At 39.2% G+C, this 15000-nt stretch overlaps 1 protein-coding gene across 1 annotated transcript; it reads left to right on the plus strand.

Annotated features, from left to right (window-relative positions):
• Nucleotides 1-35: 35 nt before the first annotated feature.
• LOC307270436 (LIM domain-binding protein 3-like) lies at nt 36-1721 on the plus strand (the record flags this gene model as incomplete). Its single annotated transcript, XM_080054317.1, is given in 4 exon segments — nt 36-119; nt 122-161; nt 653-768; nt 1615-1721. Coding segments are annotated over 4 exon segments (330 nt in total), but the record flags the coding sequence as incomplete, so codon positions are not given.
• Between the last annotated feature and the right edge of the window lie 13279 nt (nt 1722-15000).

A 15000-nucleotide genomic window follows, 5' to 3' on the forward strand; every position in this document is an offset into this window, starting at 1 on the left:
GTGTTGTGTGTGTGTGTGTGTGTGTGTGTGTGTAGGAAGTGATGCACGCTCTCAGACAGACTTGGCACACCACCTGCTTCGTCTGCGCCGCGTGTGGACAAGCGTTCGGAAACAGTTTGTTCCATTCCACATGGAAGACGGAGAACCGTACTGTGAGAAAGGTACAAGCACACACATTCACAGAGCCACACACACACACTGAGTCAAACACACACACACACATATAGAGCAACACACACATTCACACATATAGAGCCACACACACACAGTCACACACAGAGTCAAACACACACACATTCACACACACACACACACACACATATAGAGCCACACACACACACACAGAGTCAAACACACACACACACACTCACACACACACACACACACAGAGAGTCATAACACACACACACAGAGAGTCATGACACATTCACACACACACACACACACACACATACTATACAGTATATGATGCATTCACTGACCGCTGGGTTTTATTATTATATATTATTATTTATTAATTCTCTCCCTCCCTCCCTCTCTGTCTGTCTGTCTCCCTGTCTCTCTATCTGTGTGCATGTGCGTGTCTCCCTCTCTCTCCCTCTCTCTCTCCCCCTCCCTCTCTGTGTGTGTTTATATGTATTCTCTCCATCAGATTACATCAACCTGTTCAGCACTAAGTGTCATGGTTGTGACTTCCCGGTTGAAGCTGGAGATAAATTCATCGAGGCCCTGGGTCACACATGGCACGATACCTGCTTCGTCTGCGCCGTGAGTCTCTCTCTCTCTCTCTCTCTCTCTCTCTCTCTCGCTCTCTCTCTCTCTCTCTCTCTCTCTCTCTCTCTCTCTCGTAACTCAATATTTACCTTTATTTTTAGGCATTTTCAAGCTTTATTAGACAGTACAGAGTTGAAATGGGGAGACAGAGAGAGAGAGAGAGGGGGGATGACCTGCAGTAAAGGTCCACGGGTCGGATTTGAACCCGTGACCACTGCAACGAAGGCCGGAGCCGATATGGTACACGCTCTATCCACTACACCACCGGAGCGGCCCAATATTCACCTTTATATTGAGAATCAATTTATTTTTTTTATTTTTTTAATGTACTTTATTTAAGATTATGAACTTTTTTTATTGGGTTTTTATGCACAACTTGACAATACAGTTAAAGAGCGTATGAGTGACAGTGTTAAGATATAATAAAATATCATGTTAATAAAAGAAATGGAAAGAAATATTAGAAAAAAGGTTTAGAATCCAGCCCGGGTCGTTCTCTGCATGTCATTCCCCTCTCTGTCTGTCTGTCTGTCTGTCTGTCCTCTTCACACCAGACCCGGTTTAGAATCCAGCCCGGGTCGTTCTCTGCATGTCATTCCCCTCTCTGACACATTTCATCTCTGTCTCTACACACTGTCTAATAAAGCAAAAAAAATGCCAAAAAATAATCTTAAATTTTTTTTTTAAATCCCTGTTATAATCGCTGATATATATACTGTGTGTGTGCATGTGTGTGCGTGTGTGTGTGTGTGTGTGTGTGTGTGTGTGTGCGTGTATGTGTGTGTGTGTGTGTGTGTGTGTGTGTGTGTGTGTGTGTGTGTTGATATACCTTCCCTTCAGGTGTGCCATGTGAACCTTGAGGGCCAGCCGTTCTACTCTAAGAAAGACAAACCTCTGTGTAAGAAGCACGCCCACGCCATCAACGTCTAGACCAATCAGAGGCCGTCTCCGGGCAGAAACCACGCGCCCGGCAACCAATAAAACAACTGTTATGGATGTAGTGGGGGGGGGGGGGCCGTGTATGGGTCATTTAAAGTTGATGCCAAAGTTTCATTTTCGCGTCTAAAATTATTGTAAGGGTCTTCAAGTGTGACAATTGAGACCTTAAAGGTGCTACGAGGAACTTTTAAATATTTCTGAAACAGTCTCATTTCTCCTCTGATGATCATAAATGACATGTGACAGCAAACGAGACCATCAGTGTAAAGAATGCTATTTTTATATAGTTATTTATTTTGTTTTTTTTAGGTCTTAATGCCTTTGTCATGGGTATATACGCTCACCCAGGAACAACAGCTGGCGTAGTAAAAACACTACCGCTTTTAGTCCAAAGAATTAAGACAAGCTGAAAGTTCCTCGCAGCACCTTTAAAATGATTTCGGTTTTGTCCATTTTGGAAGATGGGCAAAGAAAAAACAGTACAGAGTTGAAATGGGGAGACAGAGAGACAGAGAGAGGGAGGGAGAGAGAGAGAGAGAGAGAGAGAGACAGAGAGAGAGAGAGAGAGAGAGACAGAGAGGGGGGGGACGACCTGCAGTAAAGGTCCACGGGTCAGATTTGAACCCACAACCACTGCAACGAAGGCCGGAGCCAATATGGTACACGCTCTATCCACTACACCACCAGAAAATGGAACTTTCACATCAACTTGAAAATGACTGAGTGTCCAGTCACACCCCACTAATGTGTGTAAACGCTATTTATGCAAAAATACACTTTTGTTTGAGACGTATTTTTTTTTTGTGTGATTTAATTCAGTATTTTGGTTGAAAAAAATGTAAAATCGACGCTGCCTGATGATTCTGCCTCAAAACAGAAATGTGTGCAAAAGAATACAGATTTCACGTGTCATTTTAAGTTGTCAATCAATCTCACGTTACTATGTACTGTAGAGGCTTTTACTCTCATGATTTCTACCGGGAGATACGTGTGACCCTGCGTTCCAATTCACATACTCTTTCTTTTTACTACACTACATACTAAAGTACAGAAGAGTTTTAGTCTTTTTACTACACTACATACTAAAGTACAGAAGAGTTTTAGTCTTTTTACTACACTACATACTAAAGTACAGAAGAGTTTTAGTCTTTTTACTACACTACATACTAAAGTACAGAAGAGTTTTAGTCTTTTTCCTACACTACATACTAAAGTACAGAAGAGTTTTAGTCTTTTTACTACACTACATACTAAAGTACAGAAGAGTTTTAGTCTTTTTACTACACTACATACTAAAGTGCAGAAGAGTTTTAGTCTTTTTACCACACTACATACTAAAGTACAGAAGAGTTTTAGTCTTTTTACTACACTACATACTAAAGTACAGAAGAGTTTTAGGGCCACAGACAGGAGAGAAAATAAAATCAGACAAGGATTTTTTTGAGATGACGAGAAATGTCAAGAATAAAGACAAATACTCCCAAATGCTATTGGAGTTAGTGGGGCATTTATGTATTTTCAACATACTATAATTGACGTGCATGTATCGGGACATCCTAAATCTTTTTCTGGCATACTAAATAGTAGGGAAGTATGGGGATTGGAACGCAGGGTGTGTTTAATGTGTCCGCTGTGCAGTTCAGCTTAGAAATGGAAAAGTTAGTATGGAGGCTGGAGAGGGACAAAATTAATAACGCTAGAATTTTAGTGAAAAATGAACATATTGGCTACATTTAAATATACATTTGTATATCTTGCTTAAAATTAACTTAATTGAGTAATTTATCAATAATAATAGTAACTTTTTATATTTTTATTTTGGATTATATCTCATTTGGACACCAGCCTTCTTAATATGTAATATTTTGATTATTAAAAAAGTAATATAATAATAATAATCAAATTTAAAAAAGCTCATAAAATTAAACCACAGCTTCATTTTTATAAAGAAAAAAATCTGGAATATTTTATTTTTCTTGACAAATTTTAAACTAGGTTAAAAAAAATAGCTTTTTAATTTTTCCAATAAAAAAAAATACAATTTATGAATAATTACTGAACATTTTTATTCCCCTCCAGCCTCTATATTGACCTGTACAGCTGTCACTTTTCGTTCTCATCACAAACTGGACATTTCTCTGCTACGTGCCTCTTTTCATTCACACGTGTTTAGGTTTGTGTTTTGTCTTTTGATGCTACGATACATTTACCTTTAACTCTTTATTTTTCACTTCACTTACACTAAAACAATATGTGAACCACAGTTTGTTTGAACACTAGAATGTTAAATAATTCACCTGAAAAAATAACAAAATCTCCTTAAATTTCAGCAGATTGAACTTTGACGCTTTTACTTTATTAAAAATTTAAAAAATTAAAAAACTGTTTATTTCTTGTTTTGGTTTTGACGAACGGGCAGTGAATGCAGCACGACCATGTGTGACACTGAGGCTGCGTCCTAAATCTCCTCCTCTTTCTTTTCTCTATTCTACATACTACATCTGACCATAAACATAATCTAGTTAGGATGCAGTATGTTACAATTGGGACATGCTTTTACTTACTTATTTCATCCTAACATGGCTCCTTGATCTTGCCTCTTGCTTTTATATCCGTCTCATCCCCGGTTGTTTTCATATGGAGGCTCCGTTGATGTGACGTCACTTCCGGTACGCACTGGATTGTGGGCCAGAATCGCCCAAATAGGATGCCGATTTCAACACAAAAAATCTCAGCCGGATCTAGTAGACATCCGGGGAATTTTTAAGCATAAAAATCTAAAGCTAAAAAGCTAAATCTGGCCTCAAGAATCAGGACATCCTAAATCTTTTTTCTACCAAACTAAATAGTTGATAGTATGGGGATTGGAACGCAGCGTGAGTGTTCAGCCACTAACTTGCTACTAACACCTTTGATTTCACGTGTTACTAGGCAGAAAATAACCTTACACTTCATATTTATTGACTTTGATTTTTGACCTTTTGTGTGTGATTTTTATATTAATTAAAGTCGCTCCGAGGAACTTTTAAATATTTCTGAAACAATCTAATTTTTTTTTTCTGATGATCATAAATTACATGTAACAGCAAACGAGACCATCAGTGCAAAGAATGAGATTTTTATATAGTTTTTCTTAATGCCTTTGTCATGGGGTATACGCTCACCCAGGAACAACAGCTTGGCGTGGTAAAAACACTACCGCTTTTGTCCAAAGGGGGGCGCTAGGATTAACACACACTGAAAGTTCCTCGGAGCACCTTTAATTTAAAAGCTAATATTTCATCACGGCTAGGAGTGTATGTTTTGATGATTTTTTTCTTTTTGTAATAATTCTTTTGTTGATTTCTCGCTGTAACAGTTTAAATGTCTATTATCAAAGTGTCTTTTTATCACAACAAAAACAACCAATGTCTCCGTTCACCCGGCAGGCCTTTAGTAAAGCTATAGTGCGTAACTTTTTCCATATAAGTGAATGTCTGTTACATTCAAGCCATCGCCAAATGAGTTGACACAAAGTTTGATTAAGCCTATTATCAGCTCCACAAAACTCTCTCTGTATTTCTCAGTATGGCAGCGTTTACAAACTGGTGTGTCCCCCCCCCAACACTGGTGCAGGAGCTCAGAAAAATCCCCAAGAAGAGCCCAAGAAATGTTTCAGTTGTTGCTTCTACTGCTAAGAAAAAAAAAACCTGGATGTACAGCAGAAGGTATAAAATCCATGTGCCATCACTGAAGGCTTTACCTCATGTAGATAACGCCGACAGTGTTGTTGTAATTACTCAAAATTCCTCATGTGGGGCGACAGAAGTTACGCATTATAGCTTTAGATCCCTCAAGACCTGAACATTTTCAAATATACTATCATATTTTTAGCTCCACAAGGTACAAACTTCATCCCACAGAGATAGTCAAGTAAACATTTATTGGTTGCATTAGATTTACTTTCACAAATTGTGCTGCGATCAGGTAATTCAAATGTGTTATGCATTTTCAAAAAGCTGAAACAACCGCCATATATATGATGTCATTCTAATCCTTAAAGGTGCAGTCAGTGATTCTGGAGAACGCTTGTTGTCAAAATCACTTTTTGTCAAAATCAGTGAATATCTCCTCATGATCCACTACCTGTCTGTACTGTGTGTGTGTGTGTGCTGAAAATAATACACAACCTGTTAATACACAGCCTAGGCTTTGTAAACTGGTATGTAAACAAAGAGGGCCCACCGTAGCCAGCAACATGCAGGTATAGCGAATGTTGAGGAGATATTCACTGACTTTGACACAAAAACGGATTTTGACAAAAAGCGTTCTCCAGAATCACTGACTGCACCTTTAATGTTGCCATCTGTGATCTGTATGTCTCATGGTGCATAAATGGAGCCGGTGTTTTTGCAATTTTATTTTGTTGAATATTTTATACAGTTTTTCAGATTTCAGAGTGAATGTGTAATGTGCATGCAGAGTGTGTGTGTCACAGCAAGTTAAAGGTGCTACGAGGAACTTTTAAATATTTCTGAAACAGTCTCATTTTTCCTCTGATGATCATAAATGACATGTAACAGCAAACCAGACCATCAGTGCAAAGAATGCTGTTTTTATATAGTTTTTCTTAATGCCTTTTGTCATGGGTATACGCTCACCCAGGAACAACAGCTGGCGTGGTAAAAACACTACCGCTTTCGTCCAAAGGGGGGCGCTAGAATTAACACAAACTGAAAGTTCCTCAGAGCACCTTTAATATTCAGTCTATGGTCAGAAACAAGAAGAAAACTGTTCATAACGATATTACTTTACAAGTGTTTGAATCTTTGTCAAATGAAATGCAGAGAAACGATATTAATGTTGATAATTCGCTGATGTAGAAGTTGCTTTTCAAAGGTTTTAAATACGTTCAGAATGTTTGTGTTGCAAGTTGAATAAATCGAGCACTTCAAACACTTGGAAACATTTGTTGAAAGAAAATTTTTTGTCTGTGTCCTGCAAAATCTTGAGTCACAGGATACAATGCTGCAAAAACTTCTATTATATTACTACGCTCCGGTGGCGTAGTGGATAGAGCGTGTACCATATCGGCTCCAGCCTCCGTTGCAGTGGTCACGGGTTCAAATCCAACCGGTGGACCTTTACTGCAGGTCATCCCCCCTCTCTCTCTCTCGCTCTCTCTCTCTCTCTGTCTCCCCATTTCAACTCTGCACTGTCTAATAAAGATTAAAAATGCCAAAAAATTATCTTAAAAAAAAACTATTTTGGTTCGAGTGTCAATAAACCACTCATGGCCACAATCGAAATCATGATTCTATTATATGAGAATATTTTATGATATTAGGATTGTTAGAAAGATGTTATATTTTATAATTAGGTAGTTAAAGCCAAGAATTCAAGATAAAAGAACGATTTTCATTAAGAAAAAACAGCTGGTGCAGTAAACAAACACTACCGCTTTTGTCGGAAGGGGGGCGCTAGAATTAACACAAACTGAAAGTTCCTTGGAGCATCTAAATGTCTTTCTTTATGCAAGTTATAGAAGGTGTAATACTAATGTTGATGGTGGTGGTGTTCCGTTAACCAACACCAGGGGGCGCCTGGGTCACTTTTTGTTTGGCTTGATTTCAAAATAAAAGTCCGCCGCAGATTTTTCTCTGCAGTGATTGGAAGCGAAGAGGAGGAAATGATCTAAAGAGCTCTCACTCTGCCTCCGATTCTGGAGACCGAAAACTAACGCAGATCAACTCTCTCTGCATGTGTGTGTGTGTGTGTGTGTGTGTGTGTGTGTGTGTGTGTGTGTGTGTGTGTGTGTGTGTGTGTGTGTGTGTGTGTGTGTGTGTGTGTGTGTGTGTGTGTGTGTGTGTGCAGCAGCAGTCATCGGCAATGCAATTCTTTCGTCCCAGGCTCCTCTCAACAACAATGAAATATGTAGCCTACGAGATATGTACAGATGTAAATTATGACTTATATTAGGATTGGTTAAAATCTTGCACAAAGAAATTACTGAAAAAGTTGTCAAAATAGATAATGACAAGTTGCACAAAGAATATTAGAGATTGCTTCATTAAAAGTCCATTCTTCAGATAATTTATCATCATTATGAACCCGGAAACATAAGACTTTATCATTTTTAAACATTAATTTGCCATTAAAACCACTCTAAAATGTCTATATCAGCACTCGGCTAAACTCGGCAGGACTCGGCAGGCTTCGGAAGATCTCGGCAGCAGCAGCAGTCGAAGTTGGGCGGTTGGGTTTAGTTTTGTCCGTCGGAGTGTTCCATCCACCGAGACGATCTACATCAAACAGCCCAACCGCAACGCGTCGAGAGCTGGGCAGCCACAGAGCACCACACCGCTGGTTAAAATCCCGAAAAACACAAGGAATTACGCCTTTTATCGCGACTTTTTCCACCTGGGGAGTTACACCTGAACCATAAGGATGATATAGCGTCGAAAAGGAACCCGAGGGACTTAAAATAAACGCAAAATAAGGGAATGAAAAGGTAAGAAATCCTAAACTTCGATCCCGGAGTTTTTTTTTGTTGGGCTCCGTCTATCCTTGTCTGGGATTGCTATGTGGTGTTTACGATGTGTCTAGCGCTAAAACACGCGCTTAATTATATGTTTTTACACATTTGCATTGTTAAAATAGTTTATTTGTGTATTTCTGCAAAGATTTAGTTCATATTTAAGTTGTGATAAATGCGGTAAAAAGATTTTCTTTTCGTTGGCGCCAGGCGATAGACGGACCCTTTGTGCCAGCTTTCGTGGAAAAAAAGTTTGTTCTTAGCAGTTTATTGCTTGTTAAACATTACAAATAAGTGATTTAACACTTAATTTGTGTGTTAATGTAATTGTTTATGTTTGTCCCGAGTTATACATTTTAACTGGTGGCCGCTCGTTAGCCACATTCCAATGTTTGCATAGTTTACGCGTGCGCAGTAAAGCCAAAACAATTCGATTAGTTTTAATTTTATGATAAATTTTTTACGTTTTTTACCAAACTAAAGGCTTATTCGACTAAAGAAAATGGTGTGTATTGTATTAGATAACTGTACGTTCACACACACGGCCGGAATTAAACTTTTTTCGAGCCCCTAAAATGTATTTAATTTGGGGACCCCCAAACTAAATACTAGATAGTCGAGGTACGGCCCTGTTTGCGAAAATAAATTTAAACCTCCCACGATGAACTTTTAAATATTTCTGAAACAGTCTAATTTTTCCTCTGATGATCATAAATGACCTGTAACAGCAAACGAGACCATCAGTGCAAAGAATGCTATTTTAATATATATAGCTTAGTTATTGTTAAATGTGTAGAGTCAGTGATTCTGGAGAACGCTTGTTGTCCAATTCTTTGTTGTTTTCAAAATCAGTGAATATCTCCTCACGATCCACTACCTGTCTGTACTCATGTGTGCGCTGAGTAAAAATCCAGTGTTATTACACAGCCTAGGCTCTGTAAACGGACATAATGCTAGCAATGGTGTGTGTGTGTGTGTCCCCCCCCTTTGTTTACATACCAGTTTACAGAGGTACTAGGCTGTGTATAAGCGGATTTGTTTCAACTCACACACAGTACAGACGGGTAAATCAAATCAAATCAGTTTTATTTGTATAGCCCAAAATCACAAATACATTTGTCTCAGTGGGCTTTACATTCCATACAATATGACACCCTGCCCTTACACCCTTAGCTCGGCTGAGAAAAAACTCCCAGTAAAAACCCTTTAGCGGGATTAAAAAAACATTGAAGAAATCTCAGGGAGAGTGGACAGAGTAAGGGATCCCTCTCCCAGGACGGACATGCTGCAATAGATGTCATAAGTAGAGAAAAATCACGAAGGAATTTGATCATTGACCAGGTGATTACATGGTAATACTAAAGTAAAGTGTGAATAGTGTGGATGCAGGAAGAGGTAGTGGATCATGAGGAGATATTCACTGATTTTTGACAACCTAATTCTCCATAATCTCTGACTCCACCTTCTAAATTGATGTGAAATCTAAGAATTCACCCACATAGAAAAGAGGAAATAAAAAGTGCTATTTTTTACTGATTACAGCAACTTATCCTCCTCTGAAAAGTGACTAAATTCCCCCAAAAATAGATGAATTTCTCACTGGAGTTCCTGTATTTGTAGTGACTGTTTTGATGAACTCTGTGTCAACTCGTTTGGCGATGGCTTGAATGTAAACGGACATTCATTTATATATGAAAAAGTTACGCACTATAGCTTTAAAGGTGCAGTGTGTAATATGACATCATCAAGAAAGTTCTACAAAGTTCTAGAATGCAACGCTCCCTGGGTAACCCCACCCCTTTAGAATAATAACAGAAGCTACAGTGGCCTTCAAGGACAAGAACAATTCTAAATTTTAAACAATGCACCTGATGACATTCCAACTATGACACTTTCAAGATGGCGGCACTAGGCCTTGGTCCAAAATATGCAGAAATATGGACATATATGAGACCCTTTCTAAGGGAAAAAAAAATTATTCAAATTTTTTTTTCAGCTATTATGTACTAAATTAAATGTACTTTTGGATATTATAATTACTTTCTACAAAATCTGCTAGGAAATAAAACCCAAAATTCTACACACTGCAGCTTTAACTAGAATTTAAATTAACATTGTCTTTCTATGTCATTGTATATACATATTCTAGAAACATGTGATATGTTTTTAGATGAAAAAACAGCCTCCAATGACGGAGAAATGCATATTTTGTATTGTGTTATTAATCCAACAGTCTTTGCATATTTCCAACTACAGATCATTTCAGTTTACACTATATTTGCATTAAACAAAACAGTAACTTGTTTTGTTGGATAACCAGGCAACAACACATACTCACACACAGTCACTCACTCACTCACTCACTCACACACAGTCACTCACTCACACTCACTCACTCACTCACTCACTCACTCACTCACTCACTCACTCACTCACTCACTCACTCACTCACTCACTCTCACTCACACTCACACACACACACACACACACACACACACACACACACACAGTAACGCACACACACACACTCACTCACTCACTCACTCACTCACTCACTCACTCACTCACTCTCACACACACACACACACACACACACACACTCACTCACTCACTCACTCACTCACTCACTCACTCACTCACTCACTCACTCACACACACACACACTAACTCACACACACACACACACACACACACACACTCACTCACTCACTCACTCACTCACTCACTCACTCACACACTAACACACACACACACACACACACACACTCACACACAGTCACTCACTCACTCACTCACTCACTCACTCACTCTCTCACTCACTCACTCACTCACTCACACACTCACACTCACACACACACACACACACACACACACACACACACACACACACACACACACACACACACACACACACACACACACACACACACACACACACACACACACACACTCACATTTGATCTACAACCAGATTTCCTGCAGGTATAGAGTTAAACAATTCGTTAAAGAACAATAGTATCGTTTGTGTGACTGTAAAAGGTCATATGAGAGACTCCAGAAAAATATATTCCACCGTCTATCTCACGTTAACCCTTAGGTATCATTTTAAGACAGACTTAAAGGTGCAGTGAGTAATATGACATCATCAAGAAAGTTCTACAAAGTTCTAGAATGCAACGCTCCCTGAGTAACCCCACCCCTTTCGAATAATAACAGAAGCTACAGTGGCCTTCAAGGACAAGAACAATTCTAAATTTTAAACAATGCACCTGATGACATTCCAACTATGACACTTTCAAGATGGCGGCACTAGGCCTTGGTCCAAGATTTGCAGAAATATGGACATATATGAGACCCTTTCTAAGGGGGAAAAAAAATGATTCAAACATTTTTTTTTCAGCTATTATGCACTAAATTAAATGTACTTATGGATATTATAATTACTTTCTACAAAATCTGCTAGGAAATAAAACCCAAAATTCTACACACTGCAGGTTTAAAGGTGTAGTCAGTAATTCGGGCATATTGCTACTAGCTATGCTGTTCTCCCTTTGTTTACATACCAGTTTACAGAGCCTAGTCTGTGTATTAACACTGGATTATTGTTTTCAGCACACACAGTACAGACAGGTAGCAGACTTGTTACGTCAACCTATCCTTGTGTAAAACTTTCGGTCTTTAAAAGCTCCACTAACATTAGAAATTCTCTCCCTGCGTTCCAATCCCCATACTTCCCTGCTATTTAGTATGCCAAAAGAAGATTTAGGATGTCCCAATACATGCACGTCAATTGTAGTATGTTGAAAATACATAGATGCCCCACTAACTCCAATAGCATTTTGGAGTATTTGTCTTTATTCTTGACATTTCTCGACATAATGAAAAAAAAATCTTCCTTATCTGATTTTTTTTCTTCTCCTGTCTGTGGCCCTAAAACTCTTCTGTACTTTAGTATGTAGTGTAGTAAAAAGACTAAAACTCTTCTGTACTTTAGTATGTAGTGTAGTAAAAAAGACTAAAACTCTTCTGTAGCCTACTTTAGTATGTAGTGTAGTAAAAAGACTAAAACTCTTCTGTACTTTAGTATGTAGTGTAGTAAAAAGAAAGAGTATGTGATTTGGAACGCAGGGAGAGTGTGAAATTTTTCCTCGAACATAAACAGCAAAGTCACATTTCTGTAAACACACACTAGACTTCTGTTTAACGTACTGAACACACACACACACACACACACACACACACACACACACACAAAGGAACACATCTGCTCAAGGGAGACAAAATAATAAAGCTACAGTGCGTAACTTTTTCATATATCAATGAATGTCCGTTTACATTCAAGCCATCGCCAAACGAGTTGACACAGAGTTCATCAAAACAGTCACTACAAATACAGGAACTCCAGAGAGAAATTCATCTATTTTTGGGGGAATTTAGTCACTTTTCAGAGGAGGATAAGTTGCTGTAATCAGTAAAAAATAGCACTTTCTATTTCCTCTTTTCTATGTGGGTGGATTCTTAGATTTCTTAGAGATCAACTTAGAAGGTGGAGTCAGAGATTATGGAGAATCACTTTTTGTTTAAAAAAAATATCAGCTCGGGGGCGCCCTTAGCTCAGTTGGTAGGGCGTCCCCCCCCCCCCCATGGGCCTCGGCCAGCAGCGGACCCGGGTTCGATTCCAGCCCGCGGTCGTTCTCTGCATGTCACTCCCCTCTCTGCCCCATTTCAACTCTGTCTCTACACTATCGATAAAGCATAAAAATGCAAAAAAAAAAAATATATATAAAAAAAATATCAGCTCCACAAAACTCTCTGTATTCTAAGCATGTTTATAATACTTGTTTATGAATATGTAACAGTAAGTAGTATTTGGTTTGAAATTGGAATAAAACTGAAACGGTTTTGGGGGCGCCCTTAGCTCAGTTGGTAGGGCGTCCCCCCCCCATGGGCCTCGGCCAGCAGCGGACCCGGGTTCGATTCCAGCCCGCGGTCGTTCTCTGCATGTCACTCCCCTCTCTGCCCCATTTCACCTCTGTCTCTTTGTACTGTCAAATAAAGCATAAAAAAAAAATGCCAAAAAAATATCTTTAAAAATAAAACTGAAACGGTTTTGATTGAATACTGCATCAAAGACATATCGAAAAGCTCCTCTAAGTTCATATTTATACATTTATATCTGCAAAAAAGCATTTACATCTCAAGGGGAGGCTGTGGTGAAGTGTGTAGGGCGGTTCGGTCGTCCACTGGGTTACAGGGTCGCTGGTTCGATCCCCCGTCTCCCCGCCACATGTCCAAGTGTCCCTGGGCAAAGAGACACTGAACCCTAAATGTCTCCTGATAGTTAGCTTGCACCCTGCGTGGTAGCTGCTGCTGCTATCGGTGTATGAATGTGTGTGTGAATGGGTGAATGTGTACAAAACAATGTAAAGCGCTTTGGGTCTGTGAAAAACCAGGGAAAAGAGCTTTATAAGTGGAGTCTATTTACCATTTACAAGGACAGCTTTTTCCCTACTTTTGTAGTGGTAGAGTTTTTACACTGATCCCCCCCATTGCTATCATAGTTTAGTAAGAGGACACACACACACTCACACACACACACACACACACACACACACACACACACACACACACACACACACACACACACCCTTAAGAGGAAGGGTGGGGGGTGTTAGAAATGTTAAAATGTAGTTTTATCCATATGCAAGACAGCTGTACATTCCTCGGCCTAGCCCAGGATTTCTGTTACCGAAATAACAGTGAGTTATGGTCGAGAGAGCTTCCCAACAACAGAAAGAGAGAGAGAGAGAGAGTATTGTTTAAAGGTGCACTGTGAGGGGGCGCCCTTAGCTCAGTTGGTAGGGCGTCCCCCCCCCCATGGGCCTCGGCCAGCAGCGGATCTGGGTTCGATTCCCACCCGTGGTCGTTCTCTGCATGTCACTCCCCTCTCTGCCCCATTTCAACTCTGTCTCTACACTATCAATAAAGCATAAAAATGCCCAAAAAATATATTTAAAAAAAAAAGGTGCACTGTGTAGTTTCTGAGGAGGGGGTTTGTTTACATTCACAGAGCCTGCAGTTAGTTTACTAAACATATTCACTCTACATGTAACTTATAGTATTGAATAATACTATCGCCATAAATGATCCACTACCTGTCTGTACTGTGTGTTCACTGAAATAAATTCCAGTGTTAATTAATACACAGACTAGACTCTGTAAACTGGCATGTAAACAAAGGGGGCTCACCATAGCTAGCAACATGCCAGTTTACAGAGCCTAGGCTGGGTATTAACACTGGATTTTGTTTCAGTGCACACACAGTACAGACAGGTAGCGGAACATGAGGAGATATTCGCTGCGTTCCAATCCCCATACTTCCCTACTATTTAGTATGCCAGAAAAAGATTTAGGATGTCCCAATACATGCACCTCAATTGTAGTATGCTGAATATACATAAATGCCCCACTAACTCCAATAGAATTTTGAAGTATTCGTCTTTATTCTTGACATTTCTCGACATAATGAAAAAGAAATCTTCCTTATCTGATTTGTTTTCTCTCCTGTCTGTGGCCCTAAAACTCTTCTGTACTTTAGTATGTAGTGTAGTAAAAAGACTAAAACTCTTCTGTACTTTAGTATGTAGTGTAGTAAAAAGACTAAAACTCTTCTGTACTTTAGTATGTAGTGTAGTAAAAAGACTACAACTCGTCTGTACTTTAGTATGTAGTGTAGTAAAAAGACTAAAACTCTTCTGTACTTTAGTATGTGG

This window comes from Ammodytes marinus, assembly GCF_949987685.1.
Source record: "Ammodytes marinus genome assembly, contig: scaffold_414, whole genome shotgun sequence".
Taxonomy (NCBI): domain Eukaryota; kingdom Metazoa; phylum Chordata; class Actinopteri; order Uranoscopiformes; family Ammodytidae; genus Ammodytes; species Ammodytes marinus.